We start from the raw sequence: 27,242 nt of genomic DNA on the forward strand, positions 1-27,242 counted from the left end.
CGGCCTATAAAGAAAATATCTATAAAATGATATATGGGTGGCACCTGCCTCCCAATAGACTAGCTAAAATGTTCTCAGGGCAGTCGGCGGAGTGTTGGAAATGTGGAGGGGAATGTGGCACTTATTGTCACCAATGGTGGTCATGTCCGAAGGCAGTGATATTTGGGGGGAAAATTAAAAAATGGCTCAATGAGATATTAGTGTTAAAAATCGACTGGCGACCAGAGACATGCCTGCTCGGCTCCAAGCCGGAAAATATAAAAAAGGATCTATGGTATTTGGCATTACATATCATTACAGTGGCAAGACTGACATACGCGCAATTTTGGAAGAACCAAAATATCCCAACAGAGGAGGATATTATAAAAAATTTTTTGGAATGTGTGGAAGCAGATACGTTAACTAAAAAGTTACAGGATAGAGAGCAAACACAAGTAGGTTTAGCTTGGGACAAATTCTATAAATGGTTAGAAAAGAGGAATCTATAACCCACATTAGTTGAGGATTGGTATTTAAAGAGAAATTTATATTGTATAAGGTAAGTGTGGTTGGACAGACCTAAGTGATGCACTAAGAAATATAAGATGTTCTGCCTTCTCCGGAATATAATTTAGAGTTATAGTACCGAATACCTGTTCATTAAGGTACTATATGGAAGTATGTATATTTACTGTTGTACTGCTTTGTCTGTCATTTTATGTTGTTTTTTCTTTTTAAATGAAATGTAAATAAAGATTTTTTTTTTTTAAAAAAAGAGAGAGAGTTCGCTCTCCTTATTCAGGGTTTTTGTAGAACTCATAAACTGATTTGAGAAACGTGCATTTGATTTTATAAAAAAATGTGTGTGTGTGTATATATGTTATGTATGTATGTATATGTGTGTGTATGTGTGTATACACACACATATTTTAGAAACATACAAGTATGTTTTGGTAATGTTCATTTAGGAGTGCCTAGCACTCTGAGAGACTACAGCTTCATTTTGCACTTAAGAAAGACTCCTGATCCCAGTTAGCCAGAGGTCTCTGCGGGCTGTTATAGGTATCACTAGAAACTAATGTATAATGCAAATAACAATTGTTTTTTAATCATCAAAGCAAGCTGGCTGCTCAGCCTCTCCTCACCCTACCCTACCCCAGGACATTTGGACATTTTTTAAAAAATGACTCTTAAAAATGCAAATACAACCATTGAGGTCAGTAAACACAGCCTATATAGAAATTAGCTGCGCCTGAGAAAACAGGTTTTGGTGTTTGGAACTTATGGAGGGCAATGTCAGCACTGGATGGTCTGAACTGCGTGTTCTGCTGTGGGGAAGAGGGACTCTTTGACACATTTGAAATTGGAGAAAAAGTTGGAGATTTCACCATTATAAGTTAGAGAGAACAAACCACCTGGCTATAGGTTGCGTAGATGCATGCCCAGGGTGATAAAAATGTTGATATTTGAGCGCTCTCTGCTGACTGCATTGTGAATATACGAGATGGCAGGGACTGGGTTTTTTTTTAACCTTCTGTTGCAGAAATGGAAAACAAGTAAAATTATAGATACACATTCAATGTGAGTTTTGGCTCACAATACATCAGGCATTATACAGCCACCGTCAGAATGCCCTTCGGACAAAGCAAAATTAAAGCAAGTAGTTAAAATGAATGCAAGTGGCTGTTTTTAATTTATTCTCAATGTATATTAGTGCTGGGTCCAGTGCACTAAGGCAAAATACTTAGAAGAATACAAGTGAGGAATGCTAGCCTGTTTTTCACTCCTGTTCCTACTTGTTTCAGAGAATAGAGCAACTGCAGGGAATGTGAGTAGTGAGGCAGAATATCCAAAGAATCAGATAATGTTCTGGATGGATACATTTAGTAATATTATTCCAATCCAAATGTCCAAGAATGGTTGTCAGAAATGTGTGATTTATCTGCTTTGGGGAAGGCAATATTCTCTACTAATCAAAGGATGTAGCAATATGTGTTACTGTGGCACAATTCTGCCCCATTTATCAACCAACCAACCATCCCACCCACCCACCAACTCATCTATTTATAAAATCTCATTCATTTTTTCTAAGTTGAATGTTTTCCTCTTCATTTGTTTACTGAAAATTGGTGACAATGGAATAGGGAACTGGAACACAGAAAGCACAGAAGGGGTCATGCAAGATCTTTAGTAAAATCTACAAATCTACGTGTGGCCATTCAAAAGTAAGCTATGGTATCTTATAGCACAGTGATGGCTAACTTTTTTGCCATCACGTGCCAAAAGCGGGGGGGGGGGGCTGTGCGGAGGAGCCGCGCATGCACGTGCCCACACCCATAATTCAATCTGCTCCACCACCCCCATGCATGCATGCGTGACCCTCCCATGCGACCCCCGCTTTTGGCATGTGATGGCATGGTGGGCCTGTTTTTCGCTCTCTCCAGGCTCCAGAGGCTTTCTTAGAGCCTGGGGAGGGTGAAAACAGCCTTCCCCATCCCCCCGGATGCCCTCTGGAGGCTGGAAACAGCCCGTTTCCCGACTTCCAGTGGGCCCAGAAGGTCCGAAAATCAGCTGGCCAGTGTGCACATGCGCGTTGGAGCTGAGCTAGGGCAATGCTCGCGTGCCCACAGATATGGCTCCCATGCCACCTGTGGCACGTGTGCCATAGGTTCGCCATCACGGTTATAGCATCATGGAATTGTTTGAATTATTGCCTTAAAATACAAACCTAATATGCATTGGGCATCATTTTTTTCTGTAATGTAGCTGACTTTTCATATGTAAAGAACTAAGTCACCAAAAAATAAAAGTATATTAAAAAGTAATAGTTTTAACTGCTTTCTGTGTGACACAATATATATCAACATTTCTTACATATGTAAGGCTTCATATTAAAGAAAAATCCAACTGCTGCTTGAGAAAAGCAGCAAAACGAAAACAGAAAAACATGGTTACTATTTGGGGGAAAAAATGTCGTATCAGCTGGTTGTTTTATTAAATAGCAGTCCACAAATAAGGCTAATTACAACTTTGAAATATGTTTTATTTTACGGTACGCAAAAGTTGAAATTGCCAAAAGGCATGTATTAAAATTACTCAAGGAGAAAAAAACCAAATTGCAATAATACAAGTTTGTGAAGTGTGCACATGTTTGAAAAGTGAAACAGCCACACTGATATAATACCTATACACGGATGCCTCATTGTGTCTCTCACAAATATTTGCAAATATTTATTAGCGTACAAACTGTGTAGCTCGTGTTTCTTGTGAGTATTTCAACAAGTTACTGTATTTGTTCAGTTACAGGCACAATATTTTTCTCTGAATATACTGGGCACCTTGAGTAAAAAACCACACTAGTCACTACTACCCTACAATACTTTATTGTAGCACAAAGATTACAACATCTTTTTTCAAAACATGGTTATTTCATCAAAATAAAGATTTTTTTTCACATAGATGGCTTTTGTGTAAAAAAAAAAACCCTTAAAAGCATTTAAGCAATATATCTTGAAGTTGTTCTCCCTTTTATAGTTTAAAACAAAAATGAAAACATTAGCTTTGTAAGTTTTTTTCAAACACAAACAATATATTTAGCAGAAAACTTCACTTTGTATACCATTTAAACATTTGGCAAAACAATTCTTTAAAATAGTGCAATGTTTTTATGTCTCAGTTTTATGGATATCTCCCTTCCTCCACACTATGAAACAATAGCCAGATTTATAACAGTTGTTCAGACAGACTCTTTGGACGAATGAAAGTGAAGTAGGCACAGTCCACCAAGAATGTATGTGCAATTTTTACTAAATTAAACAGAAGCACCATTAACAACATACTTTTGTTGCAGATCTTTTTTCATTTCAAGTGGGCAAATCAATCTATATAGCAGAAAGCATCTCTGGGGTCAGTTCTATGTGCTGCTCTTGAACAGCAACCAATGGCATTAGAACACAACTTAGTTAAGGTGGGGACTGTTGCTTGTTATGGAGGAAAAGGCTCAATAAAACCTCAGGTCATGTAAATCACGGGCAGCAGGGAGTCTCCGTGGACGTGTGAGATTTTGAAAACTATTGTGAGCAAGCTCAGTAAAGAAGATGCAAAGTAGACTTGCTCATGTACAAACAGCCTCTTACAAATGCTCATTTATCCAAGATTAAATGGTGATTGTGTCATTTGATAGTTTAGCACCTTAATTTAGCTATTTGGTTTTTTTTTTCTGGAGAGATGTACATATTTCCAGATGAGGGGCTAGCCACTCATCATCTCTAAAGAATTGTCTTTGCAGCCATGTGAGTCCAGAATTACTTCCAGAAATAAAGATAATGCAGGAGAACTCTGGTATCTTATTCTTTTTTTAAAAAAAATAAATAAATGTCAAATGGTATAGTAAGTTTAACAGATATAAGGGAAGATATTGATGAGCACATTGGTGGCTACAGATATTGAATTGCTATGCAGTCTGCAAACAATGCAAATGTGGAAAATACTTCTATCACCAGGAAAGGGCCTTAACTCGGGGTAGAATGTATCCTTTTTGTGCAGAAACCCCAAATATAATTTATGAAATGGAGACTCTTCTGCTGAAGACAAGTTTTCTACTATAAACACAGCAGAACCAGCAAATTTGTTAAAACTGGGTCCACACATTATGCTAAATCATAACCTGATTGATTTGCCTTTAGGAAGAGTATAAACTTCACTGTATGATTCATGAACCATACTTTATGGCTTAAGACAGTATGTGAACCAGGCTGCTATGACATCATTAAAATAAGATATGGGAAAGTATGATTTATGTGATTCATATATTATTATTATTTTAATTTGTATGCCGCTCCACTCCGAAGACTCAGGGCGACTATATATATATATATAGTTATGAAAACTGCAAGTCCCTTGCAGGCCCTTTCCATTGATCATGATGATTCAGAATGCTGGAAACTACAATCCAAAAAATCTGGGAGACTGCAGATTTACCACCTCTGCTCTGCATTTTTATTTGGAAGTGAATCCCATGGATAATTAAGAATAGACTTTGTAAAATTGTGCTGATACAATAACTACATAAAATTATTAATTAATATTTGCTTTAAGAACAGTAGGGATGTTTTTGTGCAACTCAAAAGAATCTGAGAAAGGAAAGAAAGTCAGCTAACATATAAGGATGATAAAATAAGGAAGTTGGGGCTAGATCAGCCACCCCTATAAATTGCTAGCTGGAATGATAAGTATTAGTGTCCATTACATCTGGAGGGCACAAGTTTGGCCTAAGATCTGAGAAGTTTTTGAACTGGGTATAAATGATACTTCCCAGGAACATTCTATCCCAGCTTAGAAATTAGAAAGCTTAGAAAGTGATATTTGAGAAGCATTGTTGCCCACAGTCATTCAAATAAAGGCAATGAAAAGACTAATCAAAAAAATGGGAGAGAAAAGGCATCTATTAAGGATTTCAAAATTATGAATGAAAAAATTGAAATGAATGTAAATAAAGTTCAAAGATTTAATTTGTGCTAGAGGCTAAATTACTACTGCAGAATAACTGTATGGTCCTGGGCACATTTCCTCAGGACTTTCTTTTTACTTATACTAAAAATACTGTAAAGATAGTACTGCTGATTCTGCAACAATGACTGTATCACTGTACAGTGAAAGAAGATGGAAGTAAATATATTATAGTGAGAAGGAATCTTTAAAAATACTAAGTAGTATATGCTTGTGCAGAAGAAAAAGCTTAGGTGTGTATATATGTTTTAAGCATCAGTTTTTCAAAATAATTCAGGAAGTCAGGAAAATTTTTTACTTATATCGTAGGTATTAGTAAGAAAAGTGAATTACAGTAGTGAAGCAACTAACCCACCACCAAAAGATCTGCAACAGAAATGCTATTGGGTGGGGGGGGGATCTATTTTCCAAAGACAATAGTTATTGATGCATTTTCAGATGATTCTACTATAATGAATACACTATCCTAAAGAGTATCATAGTTATTCCTAGAAATGACTTGTTTGAAAACAAAATATTAGCAGAAAGCAAGAAATAGTTTCAACAACAGCTGACCTTTAAGGATGACTCCCAAGTGACTAGGCTTTGTTTACCCTAAAGATGTATATTTTCTAACCTTCAAAACAGTTGTTGTAAGAGTTACCGCCAGGGCAAAGTGCATGACATGCTTTTTCCTAGCTCAGTCAGAAGTTGGGGGAGTTCCTGAGGAGTAAAAATTACTTAAGCCCCTCTGTTGCAATTTTTTTTTGCTTAGATAAAAGTACCTAATCTTTATATTTTTAAATAAACTCTCTGAAAAATGTGTGTGCGTGTGTTTGTTTGTTTTCAATGAACAGAGGAGGAGAAATCCTGCAAAAACTAAAATCCAATCCTTAGGCAATTTCTCCCCCATGGCCCTCATGACTTTTGCTGGGTAATTTGTCAATCCCAACAAAAATATAATTGTGGCTGGACTGGAAACTGGACCATTTTTCTAAATATAGCACCCGGCCCACAGATATATGTGTAAAATCTGTAACTGTTAAAATAATCTGAGCTTTACTGAATACTAGGTATAAAAATAGTGCATATATGAATCTGTTTTTCCCAGTTGTTCAGCCTAATGAGGAGACATTGGGGGGGGGAGGGGGGAAGAGAATAGAAATGTTTGTTGGGACATTTAGAAGTCAAAATGTCTTCTTCCCTCTGTACTTAGCAGTCAAATCCTTGGAACTGCTCCCCAGTCACTACCCTCAAATTCGAGAAGAGGGAAACCATTATACTAATTGTAATTCTGTATTTAAATGAAAGCATCCTCCACAATCTGCTGTATTTGTGATTCGTAGGGGAAAAAAGCATCTGACATGTCAAAAGCCAATAGCACTAAATGCAGGAGCTTGTAGGTAAGCAAGCATCTTGCAACAAGGCAAATTGAAAAAGCTGGAAGTAAGTGGTTAGGCATAGAACAAAGGCTCCAGAGCACTTGGGCAGGGTTAGGCTGCATTGCATCGAAGGCTCAAAGAAAGCTCCCAAAGTGAATGCCTCTTTTACACAGAATGCTGCATATAGGCACGTAACCTGGAAGTCAAATGCAGGCATAAGCATACTGTTTATCTTGGAAGCAGCAAAGAATAAAAGTAAATCAGACACTAAATGACAAGACTTTGAATAAGGCTTACTCTTCTCCATAGCTCAGTCCCTTCTTGTCCCAGATACCAAAAGGCTTCTAGACAAGAAGGGCAGTGTATTACATTCTGGGAGGAGGAGGAAACAGAAGGAGGGTTCCTAGTATAAATGAAATGATAGCTTGGCAGAAGGAGACAGTATGCAAAAGCGGAAAGCCTGAGGCAAGCTTCTCAGAAGAGCAGATGGAAAATAAAGCGATACACTCTACTGCCTTCCCCGCATGGGCAAGAGGAGAAACAGCACTTACTGTCCCTCAGGTACCTTACCCTCTCAGCCAGAGGTTCCCCCACAGGGTGAGGAAACCCATTCTTACAGCAGCTACAAACTCGCTCAGGGAAGGGCTTCTAATATTTCACAGTTGCCTCATGGTCTCTCCAGGGAAGGGGCAGGATCAAGACTGATTATGGGAGATCCACTGGCTGTCAATGGGGCGCCTCAGCAATTCCTCCACATGTCGTGCCACATCCATTGAATCATCCAAGTCGAATTCTCCTTCTGGATCCAGCACAGAGTCAGGACTGAGAAAAAGAGAGAAAGAGCATCATGAAAAAACTCTGAATTCTAAAAAAGATACTTCTGAAAACATTCTCAAGAGGCTGTTTGGAAGGAACTCTAACAATCTGGTTTTAGAAAAATATGTAGTCCTCTCAAATTCATTCATTTCCCCCTCCAGTTTAGAGAGGGGAGGGGAAGTGACTTTTCCTAATTCTTTAATTTTTTTTTTTTAATTTTCATGGATATGATTTTTTATGTTTTCATCTTTGTTCTTATTAGGGAAATACTAACAAATGGGATAAGGTAAGGTGAAATATTGCCCATACAGTTAAGATTACAGACTATAGTTGCAGCAAAAGCAAACGAGAAAAGTCTAAATTGAATGAATTTACTATTTTAGACTGTGATAAGTGGGTTTAGGATCACTTTAAAAAGATGATCTTTTGCATTAAAAAGAAATCTCATGTAAATTTCAAAAATATTTTAATAGGAAATGGTAAGATGCAGTGCAAAGGTGTTGATTAAAGGAGTTCAAAATGATTTGTGTGGAATGTTGAAGGACACACTCCCAAAGTATGCACACTTCCAAAGACAGAAAACATGGGAAAGGCATTGCAAGAGTAAATGAATGTCTTAAGAACTTGTAAAGCTTAAGGTATATTATTTAGCCCTAAAAAATCACTCCCCAAGTGGCAAAATATCTTCTCCATAGGACTTACATCTGAGCTCCATAATTCTGGGGAATCTCTGGGGATCGTGAGATGTTGATATGCCACACTTTTTATGCCTCTTCATTTTCTCCTAGCTTATTATTTTTCCTTTCTGTACAGGGATAGCATTCAAAAATAGAACACCTACTACAAGTCTATACAACCTCTGTCCATGAGAGGCAGTAACCGACTGGAGATTTGAGCTGGCAGAACTACCTTTGCAATGTTTGCCACTGTGATGTCTAGGAACATTTCCCATGCTATGTCCTTCCCATAAATCACATTGTTCTCCAAATAGCTGTTTAGTGGTAATTTAAATCAGGAGATTTAGGAAAGCTCTCACCAGTGGTGTCCACAGAGGGAACAAGGGACTTGTCAAAATGATGCAAACAGCACTTCAATGCAGGTATTATCCCTTTTCTGAGTGCATCAAGAAAGGGGTGACACCCAGCACAATGCTCTGAGACTGCTTTCATTATTCTGATGAAAGCAGCAAGAACCCAAAGAGAGACTATTGTCTCTTCTCAAATGCAATTCTTCTTGTTAAGAATATTAATATTCTTATTTTATTCTTAGTCTTATATATTTCGTCCCCCATCCAGGGGACTTAAGAATGCCTCAGTCTGTTCCAACCCCAATTAACTAGGCAGTGATATGACAGCAACCTCTGTCTTAAAGCGGATTAGGAACATGCAAATGGAATATTTATGTTGTGAGACTAGTATGTTTTCAACTATAAAATGCAAGACACTACAAAGCAGAGAACTTTCAATGGTAAAGGTCTTGCCTCACTTACTTTTGTGTGTACATGTTGTAGTGAGGAGCAGTAGGGCAAACAGCCGGTGATGATGCTTGTTCCATGTAGGAAGCCCCTACACTCATAGCATCTCCTGAAGAGGCAGCAAACCTACAACAGATGGGACAGAAACAGAGAAAGATTTTTGCCTGATACCAATGGATCCTTCAGTGGTAAGAAGAACATAAACTATTTGGGCTTGATTTTATGGAAAGCAGGAATACACATTTCAGATTCCTTCCTTGATATAAATATCCACACTCAACCTGGTATGAAAAGAATCAGAAAGCAGAGACATAACTGCACAGAGGATCAAACTTCTTTTTTTAGAAAATGCAATCATCAAGCTACAACGCCTTAACATTATCAACTTTTTCTCAGTCCTACCTTTGCACTGAAGCTAGCAAAATGGAAACTGGATTTATGTTGCTTGCTTCAAGTTTTTAAAATCATAAATCCTCCTTGGGAGGTGCAATATCTAAAGCTAAAAATGGGAGGTGCAATATCTAAAGCTAAAAATTATTGCACTCCTAGCTGAAAAGAGAACTGAAAAGAGAACTGGGGGGGAGGGGGGAAGAATTCCAGTTGAAAGTAAATAGCTACCATTTCTTCCCTATTTCGCTCTCCCTTTAAAAGAATCAAAATGCATTTTCTCAACCCACAATACTTACTCTGGCACAACTTGCTTGATCTGCGGCTTTACATATCCATCTATAGCCTTTGCTGCAAAAAAAAAGGAGTTGGGGTATGTGAGAATGAAGTATATAGTTACCGTACAAGACAAACTTCATTTAGGAATCCTTTTTGGAAATAGTAGTAATCTGGTATTCTTTTTCATTTTAATTACATGCATGTTGAAACCCTTCCCCAAGGAGGAATGAATTAATTTGGCTTGTCTGTTTTGCTTGTACAATATTCATTCCGAAAGCTACACCATTCCCTTTCCTTGTTGATCTACAAATCTTTTATTGAGAAAAATCCATGTTAAAGATTTGCATATAACTATTTTTCAAAACTGCTCAAAATGATTAAGTAAATTGAAACACAGTTTATCCTTCTCAAACATTCAACTGTAAAAACAGTCACTGACCTGGTCATTAAAGAGAACTTTTCCTTCCTCACCAAACAGAAAAAGAAAAACTAGTCATGAAAAATATCTGTTTTACTTCAATTAATCACCTTAATCACTATCTCCGTCTTTTAGAGAAATATGCAGTTCCAATCTAGCGGTACCACTGCCTTCTCTCTTTGCATTAGCATTTACCTCTCTTTTTAATAATGCATTTAAAAAACATTTTCTGATAGTATCCTGTAATACCAGATATGTTTCTAAAATTATGTATGTCATTGTAATACAATTTATATGATCAAAGAAAAAAGGATTTGAAATTGTCTAGATTCCTCTGCTGGGAATGAAAGGGTCATATGTATCAATTGGAAAAGACAACACTCAGAAAAAAAATAGGCACTTTTCTGCAATTACCTGAAGTGATTGGCATATAATATTTGGAGAAAACTTCTTCCTTGGATCTATCAGGATACACAAAAGTGAGATATGGGAGGTCACCAAGGCGATCTGCCAGGGAGCGGATGGAGAAGTCACGGGTGGTGAAGGGCATTAAGTTCCAGAACATTCTCTCAGCTGCAAAAATCCCAGATCATAATCAGATATATGCTCAATATATTCTGATCCAATGTTCTCATAGTGATCAAAATAGGCATTAGTGTTGTTGAAAAAGAATTTACCATTTTCAAACTTCCAGGCAACTGTGATCCCTCCAATTTCGGAGTCGCTGAATCTCAAGAGGAAAGTACCATCTGGTTTGCTGATTAGCAAATCATGTGCTTGCTGCTTGTTGATAAAACCTAGAATAGCCCTAGAGAAGTGGAAGCAATAGAGAGAAATCAACCAGCAAAGTATCTAGGCAGGGAAAAATAAATTGAAGGGGAATGGGGGATAGGACTCTTACCCATCATTCCAGTGAGGCTTCAGATGTTTCTTTAGGACTTCCATCACTCCATCAAACCATTGCCAGAATGTATAATTGCGCCCTGGAAGATTTTCCTGGTTAAATGAAAAAAAAGAAAAACATGGTTCTAGAATCTTTCTTTGGTTGTTGGCAGTCTTTATGTTTTTTCTGATCCTACCCTAGTATATTAGAGAAGGAATAGCTTTATAGTAAAATACACAAGCAATCATATTCATCAGAAACATAATACATGTTCTTTTGAGCTTAAGTGATTTCAAATTGATGGAATGAAAATTGGAAAAACTTTGAAGCCTCCATGGATTTGAATGACTAATCACAGGAGATTTTCATTTATTTTTATTATTTATCACTGCACTGTTGAGTGATTGTTTCTCAATTTTTAAAAGGAATTCAGTTAGTTGCCTGTAGTTGATTAAGTTGTACAAAATTCATGCATGCAGTAAACTACATGTTTTATATACAGTCCCCAAATATATTTCTGCTGATGCAAGAAGACAGTTCATATGGTGAGATAGTATTTAAACTATTTCAATAAGATTTTGATGTATATCTAATGAAACTAATAAATTGAAGTTGTTCTGTAAGGAGGAATGTGCTATACTTCCTCCAAGCTTACATGCTTTAAATGATTTTTCTCAATAAATAAATGAACAAGTTTAATATTTTGATCATTTATTTAATTGGATTTTCTTTATCTAATTTTAAGACTTGTGTGGAGAATAGAGCATGTTTTAGGCCATATTTATGCAGAAATATCGAAAATTCAAAAGGTTTCACAACTTTTAAGCATAACTTTTTACCTTTTTTTTCACCTGATTGTGGGCATCTTTTATTTTGATATTTTTAATACAACTTTTGTATCATCTGTACATCCTAATCTGTTCTTCCCTTAGAGTGACTTATTATTTAATTGATTAATTCTGAGTCCGTCTTGAAAACAAACAATCTTCAAGTTTAATGGGAGCCTATTTAATGTCAAGAATGAGCTCTGAGGTAAGAAATTCAGAGTTCAAAACTCACTGTCTGATTAATACATCTTTAGTCTACATTATGCAAGAAATAGCATTCCTGAGCTGTTGTCAATGTAATATATATGAATTTATTCATTTGGTTTTTAATCTTCTCAAAACAGATTTACTCTCTTCTCACAGGTTGTATGAATAAACTCTTCTAGCATACTTAGGATTACCATTAAGTTTAATAGTAAAATTTCTTTATTGTTCTCATTTCTGTGAGGTAAATCAATACTGTTCCCTTTTGGAGATCAAGGACTGAGATGAAGAGATTACCAAAAAGCCCAAGAAAAAGCAAGAAACTGAACTTCAACATTAGGTAAATTTTGTTCTCTTTATAAAAAACTTTTTCCCCCTGTATAAAAAAAAGGTTCTCAGTAAGACCATCAACAGATTAAGTTCTTTTAATAAAATGATGGTTATAAGAACACAGAGATGTTCTTTTGGAAATGGCATGGAATAAATCTGCATTCACATGACTCGCTGTTTACTGTATCAGCTGCATGTGTAGCTCCAAGACAGTTCAGGATTACATTTACAAACTGAATTGTCTCTTTTTTATCTCAAATGCAGAATGAGCAGCAGAGAGAAAAAAGAGAACACATGATAGTGATGCTGATGGGAAACGAAGGGGAGGGGGGAAGACTGGGGAGAAAGTTATGGTGATGGAAAAGGCGTGCAGGCCAAACTACTTCCCACAAAGTGGTTTTCTGGCAAATCTGGTTATTAATTGGTTTCTTATTTACCCTGTTGAACTGAGCCCAGGAGACAGTCATATTGTTATAATCTTCCAGATGATTCATGCTGCTATTGAAGAGCTTTTGGGCAAGAAAGAGGAGGTTCTCTTTGGTGAGTCCACGACTGCTCTGGACTTCAGACTTGAACTTCATGTTGAGAGCCTCACACAACTGGGACCACATCACTTTGTCTGGCACAGCAAAGGGCACACGTCCTGGCTCTGCAAAAGCGTTGTCCCACAGCACTGTGGCAGTGGCATTATTATCCTGGCTGCCATGCACAATTACCACCACTGGCAGGGATAATGTCTTCACCTGGAATACCAGCTCATTGCCACCTACACTGAAATGAGACTCAAAGAGAATGGTGAACTTCTCCTCAGTCACTGACTCAGCACCACGACGATCTGAACGCTTGATCCGCTTCAAGGACTAAGGATGGATGAGATAATAGAGGGAGACACAAGAAATAGGAAACAGTTCACAAATTGTCTACATATCACTCAGATTAAAAACTGTAAATGTGAACAGGAACTCAGCTATATACTCAGGCTGATCTTCCGAGGGAAATTTTCTTAGTAACTTTACTTTCCACACCTGTTATTAAAAGCTAAATCTAGAATTAGTCTTTAGGAGATGTGAGACTACAATAGATAATGAGGCTTTCCTCCTTAGTTACATTTTCAATAGGAAAAACAACAGTGAGATTTGAAGCTGGAGGTAGATAGTATGAATCACGAAGACATCTCTCACCATGTTGCGGAAATGAGCACTCAGTGTTCCAGTTGCCTGATGATATTCCATAACACAGGAATTGTTCAAGATATCACCACTGGACTCACTGCCAAAAGAAAGAAATGGCAGCTAGTTGAATGCAAGCCAGTATACCACTGGTGATTTACTATCTTCCACTGAGACTGTTAATTTTGCACTGTGGATATACCAATGATATGGCTCCATCCAGTGGAGATTTTAGATTGGTTCTCATGGCTTCATAAAAATCTGCTTTTCAAAATTATGACATCTATTACAAGCAAATGAATGTACAATGCACACTGAATTACCTAAAACCAAGCAGCCACTTTTTGCTCTGTTGCCCTTGTCTTTAGGTAAGCTTAAATGTTTCCTATAATGTTGATCAAATTTCTACCTCAGGAGAAAGTTTTCTCCAACCAAATTCTGACAAACTGTAACAAGGATATAAGTAATGAAAGTTGGCTTAATCACACATTGTAAGAGTGGCAAAGAAGTCAAATAAGGCTAAAAGCTTTCAATCCTGAGAGCTGGGTTGAAATTCAGACTTTCTTGCCCTTAATTCTTTAGCATCCTGGATAAACAGTGGAAGTATCTTGCCAATTTAATTTTCAAAGTTACAATAATTATGTTTTTATTTAAGAATATTAATGGTATATTTCTATGTATTAATTTCTACTCTTCACATCTTCTGACATCTTCTGACTTTTCTTAGTGCAGCATCCTTCAGAAGTGTTGGGGCTGGAAACCTGCACTTATGGAGGATAGTAAGCAGTAAGAAAACTGGTTCAGGAGAAATGGATTCTGTCCTCCTTCCCTTTGCTTCTTTAGCCTTAATAAACATACATACTTGCGGGTACTCTCATTCTTCAGTAGGGCTTTGGCTTGCAGCTCACTGATGATGGTGGCCTTTACTTGTGGTGGGTTCATGTGAACATTTAACTTTCCACCAACCAGCAGTCTTACTGTCGCTGCAAACTTAGTCTGGGTCTTTAGCACCTGTGGAGGCTGCTTTTCTATTATGAATGTGCTATAAGAAGAGGAAAGGGAGAGGAAAGACCAAGTCATTAGTTACAGAAGGTGAAAAATAATGCAAAAATAAATGTGCTAGCTTTTGTGACTCAGTATATACATCTCATCAGCAAAGAAAACAATGGCAAACTACAAACCCCCATGAATAAAAATACACACTCACATACACATATCAATAAAGTACAAGTGGACCTTTACTTATGAACAGAACAGGGACTGGAATTTTGGCCACTAAGTCATATGGTCTATCAGCAAGTCACATGACCGAACCCAATTTTGCAACCATTTTTACTGTGGTCATTAAGTGAATGAAGGAAACCCAGCTTCCCCAATTGACTTTGCTTATCAGAAGTTGGCTGGGAAGATTGCAAATTGCAATTTTCATGACTGCTAGATACTGCAATTATAATAAAACAAGAGCCCAAATTGTGATCACATGACTTGGGTGGTACAACAGTTGTAATTTTGAGGATGGGTCATTGATCACTTTTTTTGAGGCCATAACTTTGAACTCTCATTAAACAAATCGTCTTAAATCAAGGACTAATTTTACTCAAATATCATAGCAACAACCCACAACAGGCAAAAGAAGTTGTGTAATAACCTATTAGACAAGCAAAAAGGCTTAAATAACTAAGAACCAGAAATAGACTATCTATATAGCATATTCAAGTGCAATAGATACCAAAGCAATAAAAAAGCATTTATTCAAACAATCAATCCATCCCTTGAAGAAGAAAATTCTTGCATATCAAAAATATCTCAGTAACTACCCACAGATTATTACACACCTTGTAGGAAGCAAGTATATCTAACAACACAATCCTACCTAGTGACTAGTGCAGAAATTATGTCTGTGACGGTGCCATTAACATCTGAGAGCAACTCTTCAATTGGTCCAGGAATAGGCAGCTGCTGGTACAAGTGTTCAGCACGGCGTACTTGTTGGCGGTTCTGGCAAATGAATTCAGCCAGTTTTTCACACCTAGGGAAAAAACTCATTGTATTCTAGTTTGTCAGAAACAAAGAAGAATCCTGTGGCATCTGAAAGATTAACACATTAATTCTTGAAAGACTAACAACTTTAGAATTAGGAAAAGAAGAGGGGGCATGTATATAAGGATTAGTGAGGCCTAGGGAAAGAAGTATGTGATGGGGAGCACAAAAAGCCTTAGGGAAAATGATCCCAACACATATTTCCTAATGATGTCAAGACATGCTATCTTCAACCATTATACTGAATATTTATGAATGTTGTTTTAAAAAACAGGCAAAGCTCAAACTGCCTAAAACCACACTATCTGACAGCTACTTCAGATTATAAATTCAAGAGAAGTATTGTATTATACACAGACTATGGGCTAGTTTTTGCAATTTTTTTTTTACTATCCATCATTATTGCTTATTATTTGGGTTCAATTAAATTAGGATATCGGATCAATCCTATAATATTGTTGTTTTGCATTTCAAGAGATAATCATATAAAAATAAATGGCCCTGTCAAATTATGTTGTGTAGTAGCCATGTATGGTTGTTAAGTATGGTTTTTAATTTGATTATTTCATTTGCTTGTGGATTTTTAATGTTATGAATATGCTGCACAATGTAATTGTTGCATCAACCATGAATTTAATTTGAATTAGCACTGAGCCTGAAGACATAAAGAAAAGGCAGGGATGAGGATATTTTAGAAAGGGTTCCAAATTCAGATTAATAGTAATCTCCTTTTCCGGTTTTTTTTTTTTTGGTCAATCTATGGGTCAGGATGCAATTCTGAAAATTCTACAGAAAAGATATCAGGAAGTAGGGACTAGCTATAGCAGCCATTATGTTAAGCTGAATGCAAGTACTCTTGTGACCTATCACTGGCACTCCTTTCTGTAAGGAGTGAAAAACATTCATCTTATATAGAATGGGATTGGTAGAAATCTTTTACAGATATAACTTGCAAGTAGTCCTCACTTGATTATTGTTTGTTCAGCGACTGTTGGAAGTTACAATGGTGCTGAATGAGTTGTACTTACAAATGCAACTCAAAGTTACAGCCATTGAAGCATACCAGTAATCAAAATTTGGGTGCTTGGCAGCCTGCCTACATTTATGACTGCAGAATATGTTTCAACTCCCCCCACCTGGCTATCTTCCCCCACTTCTGTCCTTTTGGTTGTCCTGCACTCTGCACAAGGAGGGCCTACAAGGGGAGGAAGAAGATGGTGAAGGTGAATTGGAGGCTGAAAGGGGTAGTGATGGAGAGCAGGAGTAAGCAGTGCAGTGCAGTGCAGTGCAACCAAAAGAGCAGAGCTGGGGAAGAGATAGGTGAGTGGAGGAAGTTAAAGCAGAGGTGAGCACAAGGCAGAGAAGCCTGACTTCAAGAGAGCTGGACTTATTATGTGGTAACATAATGATTCTAAGTTGATGACGTGCTTAATTCCCTGCACCCCACCCCATTCCGCCTGCTCTTCTCCTACATCCTTTTTCTCTCTAACCCCCTGTTCCCTCTCATGCTCTCTACCATGCTTGCAGGCCATCTAAAGGCCCCTCAGGGGGACCACCATTTCCTGCTAGTTGCTGCCTCCTCTTCCACTGGATCAACTCATCATCCAAGATTATAGTCTGCTGCTTGCGAAGCAAAGCCAGTGTCTGCTGGTGCTTTTCAGCCAGTTCCTGAGGAGTACAAAAATCATTTTGAATTTGGTATTAACAATAACAACAACAACAAAAGCCTAATAGGAAAGAAAGTAGAAAGTCAGAATTAGGACTTGGGAGGATGTGACTTACTACACGATACTGTTGCAGTGTCTGAGCCTCCCGGTGTAGCCAAGCTTCCAGGGATGACTTCTTTTGCTGTAAAGTAGGCTCACGGACCATACGTTCCTGAGGGGTTAGCTGAGAGAGCTGACTAAATTGGGCTGGAAAGGAAGCATAAAATTAATCCTTGCCTTAAGTTTACCTCAATCGGCTCTCAACTCTCACGTACCAGAAGAGAGTTCCTTCGTTCAAGTTTATCTGTTTGGTTGTTTTAGAGGTAGTCCTCAACATATTGCCCATTATGATTGTACTTTACAATGGTTGTTAAACTGATTAGTCATATGACTGACCCACTCTTACAACATATTTTGTGGCAGCCATTAAGTGAATACCACAGTTGCAAAGTGAACATCAGGGATGTTAGGTGAATTCCTTAACATTCATTAAGCAAACCAGTGGTTCACTATGGATGCAATTTTGCCAAAAAACAGAAGTGCCAGTTTTCAGCAAAATCATTGTAAAACATGGTTATATGATGCTGCCTGAGTGCCTTAGGGCACAGCTGAGTGCCCTAAATTCAGTCACATGACCATGGAAGGGAATCTGATTGTCAGAATCCAGGTTGTAAATCCCATTTTTTTAGGTCAATCATAATTTTGAACAATCACTAACTGGCTGTAAGTCAAGACCTACCTGTACTACTTTTTTAAAAAATGCAGTTAAAGAACATTGAAAGGCATCCCATACATCCAGCTGACTTCACTTTAAACTGGTTCTGCAGAATTTTCAACAGAGGTCTGTTCTAATGCTACCAGGAGATGCCAGAGTTGACAATGGAGTGTTTCATATCCAAATGTATGTTCTATTACTCCATCATTTGTATTATGAAGACTGGATATTAGTATTAGTATTAGAACTAAAACAGTGGTGAAATGTAAAATTTGTTACTACCGGTTCTGTGGGCATGGCTTGGAAGGGGGTGTGTAATGTGATTGGGTGGACGTGGCCAGCTTTTTTTTTTTATTATTTTTAAAAGCATTTTTTCTACAACCTCTTCAGCCGAAGCTGGGCATGGGGGGGGGGGGGGGCGGGAGGGCAGGAATTTTTGCTACCGGTTATCTGAACCACCCGCCGCCATCACTACCCGATTGGGTGATCCAGTCCAAAACTGGAAGCATTTCACTCCTGAACTACAATCTTGGAAATGACATACTATTCCTCCTCTATTCCCACAGATATACCTTGCAGATGAAGACTCTCTTGATATTGGATGATGAAATATTCCTGATGCTGCTGAAGCTTTTTCAGCTGGTTCTCAGTGTCCTGGGTGAAGAGGCGTAATTCATCAAAAGTCTGGTTGATCTGAAGATGCTTCTGAGTCACGGCGTCAGCCATGCTACTGGCCAGTAAAGGGCTCTGTAAATAAGGAAATTTAAGAATTAAAAAAAGTATGGATAAATATATATATATATATATATATATATATATTTGGCCATATTAAGAATATAGGAAGGAGAAACATTTATGTAAAAGTAAATCATACCCACATTTCTAGCCTCTCGCACTAGACGTTGTTCGTGGTATAGGATGTGTCGAATGCAGCGTACTAACTCCAGAGGGCAGTGTTTATATGTATTCTGTAAAGAAAGAGTAAACAACCTAAGATAGAGTGGGAAACTAGCCTTTCATTCACAGCAACGTTTGAAAACACCATCTTTTACTTTCCAAATTCCCAGCCTCTGTAACTCACCTGTAGCTGAGTGGCGTAATGACCAAGTTTGATCTTTAGAAGGAAGCCGTCCTCACCCACTTGGTGCTCTGCCTTTTTTTGAAGTTCCTGAATCAGTCCATCCAACAATTGCGCAGCTCTGACACCCTCCTGAGGATTGTCAAGATCTATGGAATCCCTGAAAATTGGGTCACAAAGCAGAAGGATATGTGCATAAAAATGTTGAGGACAATAAAGGAACCTTTCATATAATCTGCGTCAAAATGAGAAGGCAAAGACAGCATATGTTGCTATTTCTGGATATTCATACAATAGGCAGAAATTCTAGGTAGTCCATGAATTATGGCCACAACTGGAATCATAATTTTCATCAATAAGCAATGTGATGTAAAATGTGATGTCATGTGAATGCATTGCTTGATGATGGTTATCACTGCAGTGAGGTAATCTGAGGGGAGAAAACCTTATTCAAGACCAGAACAATAGAACTAAAATAACATGCTTCCTGTATAATGTAAGACAAAGGTTTATTTCAATTATAAAAGATTAATATCCCATTCCATATCATCCCTCTGCAAGGCTGAAAATGCTGCTGGACAACCAGGTTTTCACACTCATTTACCATGGCTGGGCTTCAATCCACTGGGAGAGGTAATGGCGAACCTCGATAGGGAAATGTTGTCCGTATAGGGCCTGCATTTGTCTTAGAGCATCTCCTTGAAGTTGTTGAGCTTGGATCCACACTGCCATAACTTAGCACCTCCTAATGAAAACAAGGAAAAGCATAAATGCATTGATTTTGGATTTTTTTCCAATCCCTTAATAATGCTGCTGCTCTGGGTCTGGTGGCTAAGAGTGAGGAAGAAACATTCCTTAGAAAGGAAAACTCAGTAGCATTCTTAGCTGCTGCCCAAAAATCATACGGATTTTTTCAATCATAGGGATTTTTGCTGTCTCTGATATTTTAGTCAATTTTAGTCTATAGACCCTTTTTCAGCTTGTCTTGTCCCAGTCCGTGCGAAAGGGAAAAAAATGAACATGAAACGCCCCCAACCAGGAAGTTCCAAATCCAAGAAGGAAGCCTGGATGTGTCCACATGTGGCTCGACACCCTTGCTGCATTCATTTAAATTAGAGAAACAGACCAGCAATAATAAGTAAATATACCTACTTCTGTTCAAAGAAACATCTAATTTCTACAGAAAGGAATTGACATGAGATGAGATGCGGTGATAAATAGTCCCACACTACAAATTATACAGAAACACAATGTGCTGTGATGATGCGGAGTGAAAAGAAAATTGTGCAAAAACTTTAAACTGAGTACGTAAGTGTACCATAAGGTGTAGAGCTTAGAATACCAATAAATTACCTGATATGGGAATGGAAGTAAAAGTTAAATTGTTATAAGCCACCTAGAGGCATTTTGGGTGATCTTGGCAAGGACTTTTATAGATCATTCATCTATAATGTTGATATATACATTTGGATCTGGCACCTGTCTAACAGAAGTTGCATCAAACATCAGACAGACTACAACAGTGAGTCACAAGGCTTAATATAAGCCATTGCCCACAAGTACTTACACTTCTACAATAGCAATTTATGCCTATAGCTTTTGCGGCTGTTTCCCAGCTGCACTGACAGGAAGAAACAGTTTCCTTCCAGAAGATCAGCTGTCTCCAGCAGCCTGCTTTCTCCCCCAATCATTCAACAGCAACATCCACCCACATGCTTTTAGGTGTCTAGCAAGAGTGCCAGAAACTATTGGATATGTTACTGAAAGAATGAATTGGGGAAAAAATTGCTTGATGTTTATTGTAAAGGCAAGAAAAACCTAGGAATAAATAAAGCACAACTGATGGAAAAAGAGAAAATCTCCTGAAATAGTCTTAAGTTTTGAAAATATTTATCTTTAACATTATGATTCATTTTAAGTCAGGTCTATTTTCTAAATTTCTTACAAATTTATAATATCTAAGTATTTCTTAGGTATTGCTTAAGAAGCAAGTATTTCTTGCTTCTTAAAATACCTAATTAACATGTTACTATCATCCAAAGTTAGTTTACTATATTCTTTATATTGAAAAGTAACATAGAAAACCCTTGATCCAACAAAATCAAATCATTTGTTTCACAGAATTATCCCAATAAACAGGTATTCTAGTTTCATCAAGAGAGCTTCTATTGTCCATTGATTCCAGAAAATAGCTTAGATTTCATTAGAATAGTGCTAAAGCAACTACATCACCACAATAGCATCATGTGACTTATCATGATAGTCTTCGTTAACTTGGACATGGGCGTGGCCAGCACATCCGACCCATGGGCTGGGAGTTGGACAGCCCTGTGCTAAAGGAATGACTCTGAAAAAAGTGAGCTTTTCAACTTTATATCCCCTTCCCAAGTAGGAAGAAATTTGAATAGATCTCTAAAACCTAGGAAGAAGAAAGTGCTTCTATCTAATGTTTATTTCTTTAGTCACCTGCAACAAAGTTAAACCTATTAATCAGGGGAGAGAATTTAACAGAGATGTTTTCAAATCAGAAAACTTATGCCAGAGTAGAGTTGGAAAAATCAGCTCCTGCTAACTTCCTTCTAGTGCTGCTTCTCTATTTCAAAGTCAGTGATTGTATTCCTGAAACTAAAAATTGAAGGTAACATATTTTTAAAAATTAAATAACGGATTTGACAGAGGCAACAGTTATTTGCTGTACTCAAAAAATCAAATATATACAGATAAGCTACCTACCTATCCCCATAATATTAAGCTTTTTGGGGGGAAGAGGACAGAAGAGAAATAGAGAATAGCATATCTTACAAGATGTTTTCCAAAAGCAAACCCAAGGGGAAGTTTTTCAAAAGTTACAGTTCCTAAACATTAAACCCAGTTCCAACAAAGTTGGAGGAAACTTTCTTGTAAACCAGAATGAACGTTTCTTTTCCTTATTAGCAAATTCACCTGAAAAACAAACACTGGAATTGTAAAGACATTTAGTTAGTAAGAATACAATGCTATCCAAAGTTGAATCTGAAGTTGTATCCACCTACAAATGAGAAGCAAGAAATCAAATTTTACTTACATATTGATGAAATTTCCTCCCCTTGGAGGTACCTGAATGAAATGAAGTTGACCAATTATTATTCACTCTGCAGCTACTGTTGCAGTGAGACCTTTCCCCTTTGCTTCTTCTCAGCCAATATTTGGCCAAAGATTGAGCACACTGGTTGCAGAAGACTGTTGCACTCAAAGATTGAGTACACTGGCTGTAGAAGGCTGCTGCACTCAAGCAAGTCGCTAGCACTCAACTAAGTCCGTAGCTCTCGCTCTCTGCTTTATAAGCTGAAATTCGTCCTTCGGAAGAAGAGTACTTTTGCAAATATGTACATTCAAGGATTCTTAAAGAGCTAAGACAGATTAAATTCGAAATTACAGTACTAGGAAAAGCTTGTCTGGGCAATATTCCAAGGCTACACTGGTGACAAAACAATCTTTCCTTACTGTCATAGTACAGAATGGACTTGATAATGCATTTTGTTTTGGGTTTAGATATATGAAAATTAACTTTTTTGCCAATGCTTCCTAAAATGTGGGCCATAAGCCACAGGGGCTGTAGTTACTGTAGAAGGTCCATGGATCTTTTGCCTGCAATGAGATGGAAAGGAGAGAAATACTGTCTAAGTCTAGCAGAACACTAGAGGGAGATGGGAAGCAAAAGTATCAGCCCATATTCCCTTTAGGCTGCACGTATGTGCTACTTTATACATTATTTACTGGGACAAAGTTTGCCAAGAAGACTATACAGAGTTACTTATATTAGCCTAACTATTCTTTCCTTTGGCTTACTCTATAAACCCCTCTCTCACTCCACTGAGCCCAGCCCCATTTTTTGAGGTCCCATTTGTTGGTTCACAGACCTAGCTCTTGGATCTGTGCAGGGAGGAAGGGAGAGGTACCCATTCTAAAGAGGCAAGCAAGAATTTACAAGTAGTACTAGTTTAGCAACCAGAATTAGAACCAACAACTCGGTTGTTAAACAAAGAAGTCATTAAGTGAAACTGCGACTATGTTCATGATCTTACTTCAGTTGCCTTTGGCTTTCAAGTCCTATAAAGGTTATAAATGTGATGATTGTTGTAAAGTTATTTTTTCATCACTATCATAACTGTGAACAGTTGCTAAATGAAGTGGTTGATAAACAAGCCCTATCTGTAATTAGTTCTACTATTGCTGCGATCCTGATACAAATATGTAGATCAGACTCAGCAGTTGTTATTTTTCAAAGCAAACATCACCATCAGAGGAGGCATTTTCCTTAATGAGGAAGGAAAAACTGGTCAACTTGTGGTTTTAATAACAAATTTTTGTACGCAAATTCTGGTTTTTTATGACTCCAGCAAGAAATATAGATAAAAACTTTAGATCTGCTGTATAGCCAATTACAGCACAATGAAAAGACCAGCATTCACAAGATGTTCTAATTAAATATTGTGGCATAATAAATAAGAAAATATATTCCTCTAGACTGAATTCAATTAGTATTGTGACTAATAAAATACAAATTAAAGTGTTACTTTTTAATTTGCAATAGCTTTGGTCATTGTATTTTATTTCAATCACCAGATACCAAAAGTACAAGTGAAGCATTAGAAGGTATCTTATTGAAATACTTGGGAAGCCTAATTACATGTTACTATAGCTGCCTTATTTGTTGCTTCCTCACTCCATCATTCTGGTAAATGAGATACTTACATGTAGCCCTTTACATGTAGATTAAAGTACCAATCATGAGAATCAAGATTGACCTTATTGTAACATTACAGTAATGAAATTCTAAAAGTACCTTTTCCTACCCTTACTTTTTATTTTCCTGAAAATCAGGGAAAGCTTTATTTCTTAGAAGCTTTATTCATCCCTACCTGTCCTTTGGGCTCAGTTTTTTACTGGGCTGTGGGCACTTCCTCCTGGCTCCCAAGGTGATTTCCACATAGCATTAGACATTCATTTAGAATTCTGAAAATATACTGTGGATATCCTCACAAAATGTGGAAGGTTTGTCATTCATAAAATACCTATCATCATTGCCTCCTATAAAACATCAATTATCAAGAGATTTCACAAGATTCTGATTCTTGTTCTCATCTTACATTTTCCCCCTACAAACAGTTACATATATATTTGGACACATTATACATCCATAGTGGGAACTGTATACAATTGGCACACAAAATGGATTTTGGCAAAGGCCTTCTTAGACACAGATGCCATTTGCTCTTCCAGCAGGAGTTGTGAACCTAAGAGGACCCTCAATTGTGCATCTGTTGAGGAGGAAGTGCAACTGCATATAAATATATAACATTACATTTAGAAATTGTCGTCTGCCTCATCAAGTGAATCTGTGAATCTCCCAGTTCCAGGGATTCAAACCTACAGCCATTTAATCTTGTTAGGATTCAACTTGAGGCCATTTCTCCCCATCCAAATAATGTGAGCTCTGAGGATCCACACATAATAGGAGCTTCAGACCTGATTTCCCTTCAACTCTGGTCAATACTAACTGGATCTGACTACAAATCAAGGAAGAAAATGATCTTAACACTAGTCCTAATTCCAACAGACAGAACAGAAAGAAACTATATTGAAAGCTGCTGAGAGATCAAGGAGAACCAAGATGTTCCATTACTCTGTTCTAATAAAATGGGCTGTAAACTATATTAGTTATTCTTACAGGCTATTATTGATCAAAGATTATTAGATAGAAAAAGCATGTATTACTTCTTGTTTCACTGGAAAACATTGTTTTTATTCAATAATTATCATCATCATGACAATAGCCAAACACCCACCTAAAACACCAGAGATCATCAAAGTTGCTCTAGAAGATTTTCAAATACAGTCATAAAGATACTCATCTGTTGCTAGTTCTCAACAGCTCATATTTAGAGCATAATTTACTGCCTCTCAGAATAGAGGCCTGCAGGTAGCAAGATGAATATCTATGTTTACAGACATTATATAAAAAAAGAAGCTATCACTTCTCCACCTTATGTCATGACCTTCTTCTCCTTTATACAAAATTCTCTCTAACCCAGCTCTATGTAATTCTTTTTAACAATTATTTCACCACGCGAATAAATGTACTTCCTTTTTCAAACAAAGTACAGAAAACACACTATCATTAAAAAGGAACTTGTAAGTGTGGCAAGCAAATACTGGAACTACGGGTTCACCCCAACCAAACTTAAATTAAGATACTAATATACAAGTAGTCCTAGACTTATGACCACAATTAGGAACAAAATTTCTATTGTTAAGCAAGATAGTTGTTAAGTGAGTTGTGCCCAATTTTATTACCCTTTTTTTGCCATGATTATTAAGCATATCGTTGCAGTTGTTAAGTGAATGACATAGTTGTAGGCTTCTCTTATTGACTTTGCTTGTTAGAAACTGGATGGGAAGGTTGAGGGTCAATCACATGATCCCAGAACACCACAACCATGGCAAGTATATGCTGATTGCTAAATGCCTGAATTTTGATCACAAGACCATGGAAATGCTGCAATAGTTATATGTGTGAGGACCAGTCATAAGCCGTGAATGATAACAAAACGAATACTTGTAAATTAAGAATTACTTATATATGCATATTAAAGCAGATTCAGAGGTAATCTTATTTCCACATTCTCCATTGCATTAAACATATTTGTAAAATTAGTGTGCCTTACCACTAATTTTAAGATCCAGTAGCAATAGGCCCAGGGGAACTTGCAACCTTTTAATAGCTGCTCTGTGTATCTGATCCCAACCATGCCAGAGAAGCAAATGCTTTGGCTCATTTTGTTGTCCCCTCCCCCCTCCATCAAACACTTTTGACCAGACTCATTGCACAATAATTATGTGGCTTTTGGAGCATCCTGCTTTGAGTGTGGAAACATATAGGGTGGAGAGAAGGAAGTGAGACCGCAGAAAGGTATTAGGCTATCCCTATCTTCATAGTTGTGGGATACAAATAATGTGAGAAGTAATCCCCCTGCATCTATTTTCAAACCAGATAATTTAGTCAAGTTTTGCAATGCAGTGCCAAAGTTATCAAGAAAATCCTATGGTTGCTGGCCTCCCTCAAACCCCTTCTACTTCTTTTATAAGAGGAAAAGGAGAATTGGGGGTTCAAGATTGTCAGAACACATAACCCCCCAACCTTATCTCAAATAAAATAACCTGCCCTTTAAAAGCTGTCCTTAACATTTGTACAGACATAAAAGAAATGCTGAAGAAGAAAGTATGTAAAAAAGGGATATACCATAAGTACAGAGCTTGCAATCAGAGACGTCATAAGCAGGCATGTTTGGCTGTCAAGGAAGGTCACAGCTTATGTAATTTTCAAAACAGGATAGCTATTTGGGAATTGTTTTAAAAACCACTCTATCTGTTTGCGTAAGATGTAAAAGTAGATAATAATTGATTGGCCTTCTCTGTCTAATTGAATATATATTTATTGGGAAAACAAGCAATATGTTTATCAACTAAGGAAAAGAAATATGAAAATACCGACTCCCACACAAAATGTTTAAAATAAAAACATATAATCTCCACATCTAAGATATTGAAGAGTTTGTTGAAGCAGTTTGGCTATAAACATGATTTAAAATGCTGCATGCATGTATGCATGCAATTAAAAGAAGAGGGGTCATTTTTGTCAGATTATAAACCAAGACCAAGTTAAGGCCATATTATTGGCTTTAGTGTACCATGGGAAACAGAATTGTAAAGCCAACCTGTTCTGCCAAAGGTATAAACATCAAATGGTAGACCGAAATAAACAGGGAATAAGCCTTTTTTAGTAGATTAAGTTGTGGTGTGGGTATTTTTGCTTTTGCCAATGAATATAGGACACTTTCTATTCTACCGTCTGGATCAGCAGTCTGACTCCAGCCATGTCATACAGGAAGCGGTGCCTGAAAGAAGCTGCCACCACCAACACTTCCCTTGGAGGGAAAAACAGTTAAAAGGTGACACACCTTCTGTCAATTGACAGATGCTTATAGCTGTCCTGACACAAGCAAGCCAAGTATTTATTAACGCCCTA

At 37.4% G+C, this 27,242-nt stretch overlaps 1 protein-coding gene across 6 annotated transcripts in view; it reads right to left on the reverse strand.

The window, feature by feature from the left end:
* Positions 1-3,346: 3,346 nt before the first annotated feature.
* LOC117664595 (signal transducer and activator of transcription 5B) overlaps positions 3,347-27,242 on the reverse strand; it is a 43,989-nt gene continuing 20,093 nt past the window's right edge. For 3 of the 6 annotated variants that reach the window (XM_034415672.2, XM_034415670.3, XM_034415671.2), the window contains exons 2-17: positions 19,779-19,919; positions 19,178-19,334; positions 18,975-19,064; positions 18,669-18,843; positions 17,458-17,588; positions 17,192-17,343; positions 15,509-15,664; positions 14,498-14,677; positions 13,648-13,735; positions 12,904-13,326; positions 11,124-11,218; positions 10,900-11,030; positions 10,637-10,795; positions 9,825-9,876; positions 9,154-9,264; positions 3,347-7,670 (exon numbers count right to left, since the gene is read on the reverse strand). In XM_034415672.2, the coding sequence (XP_034271563.1) occupies positions 7,544-7,670; positions 9,154-9,264; positions 9,825-9,876; positions 10,637-10,795; positions 10,900-11,030; positions 11,124-11,218; positions 12,904-13,326; positions 13,648-13,735; positions 14,498-14,677; positions 15,509-15,664; positions 17,192-17,343; positions 17,458-17,588; positions 18,669-18,843; positions 18,975-19,064; positions 19,178-19,334; positions 19,779-19,906 (2,355 nt within the window). In that variant the 5' untranslated portion in view covers positions 19,907-19,919 and the 3' untranslated portion in view covers positions 3,347-7,543. Of the gene's footprint in view, positions 7,671-9,153; positions 9,265-9,824; positions 9,877-10,636; positions 10,796-10,899; positions 11,031-11,123; positions 11,219-12,903; positions 13,327-13,647; positions 13,736-14,497; positions 14,678-15,508; positions 15,665-17,191; positions 17,344-17,457; positions 17,589-18,668; positions 18,844-18,970; positions 19,065-19,177; positions 19,335-19,778; positions 19,920-22,238; positions 22,468-27,242 lie in introns of those variants that run through there. The other 3 variants (XM_087892111.1, XM_034415674.2, XM_034415673.3) reach the window with 2 other exon arrangements.

This window comes from Pantherophis guttatus, chromosome 4 (assembly GCF_059756535.1).
Source record: "Pantherophis guttatus breed Tessera chromosome 4, ASM5975653v1, whole genome shotgun sequence".
Lineage (NCBI taxonomy): Eukaryota > Metazoa > Chordata > Lepidosauria > Squamata > Colubridae > Pantherophis > Pantherophis guttatus.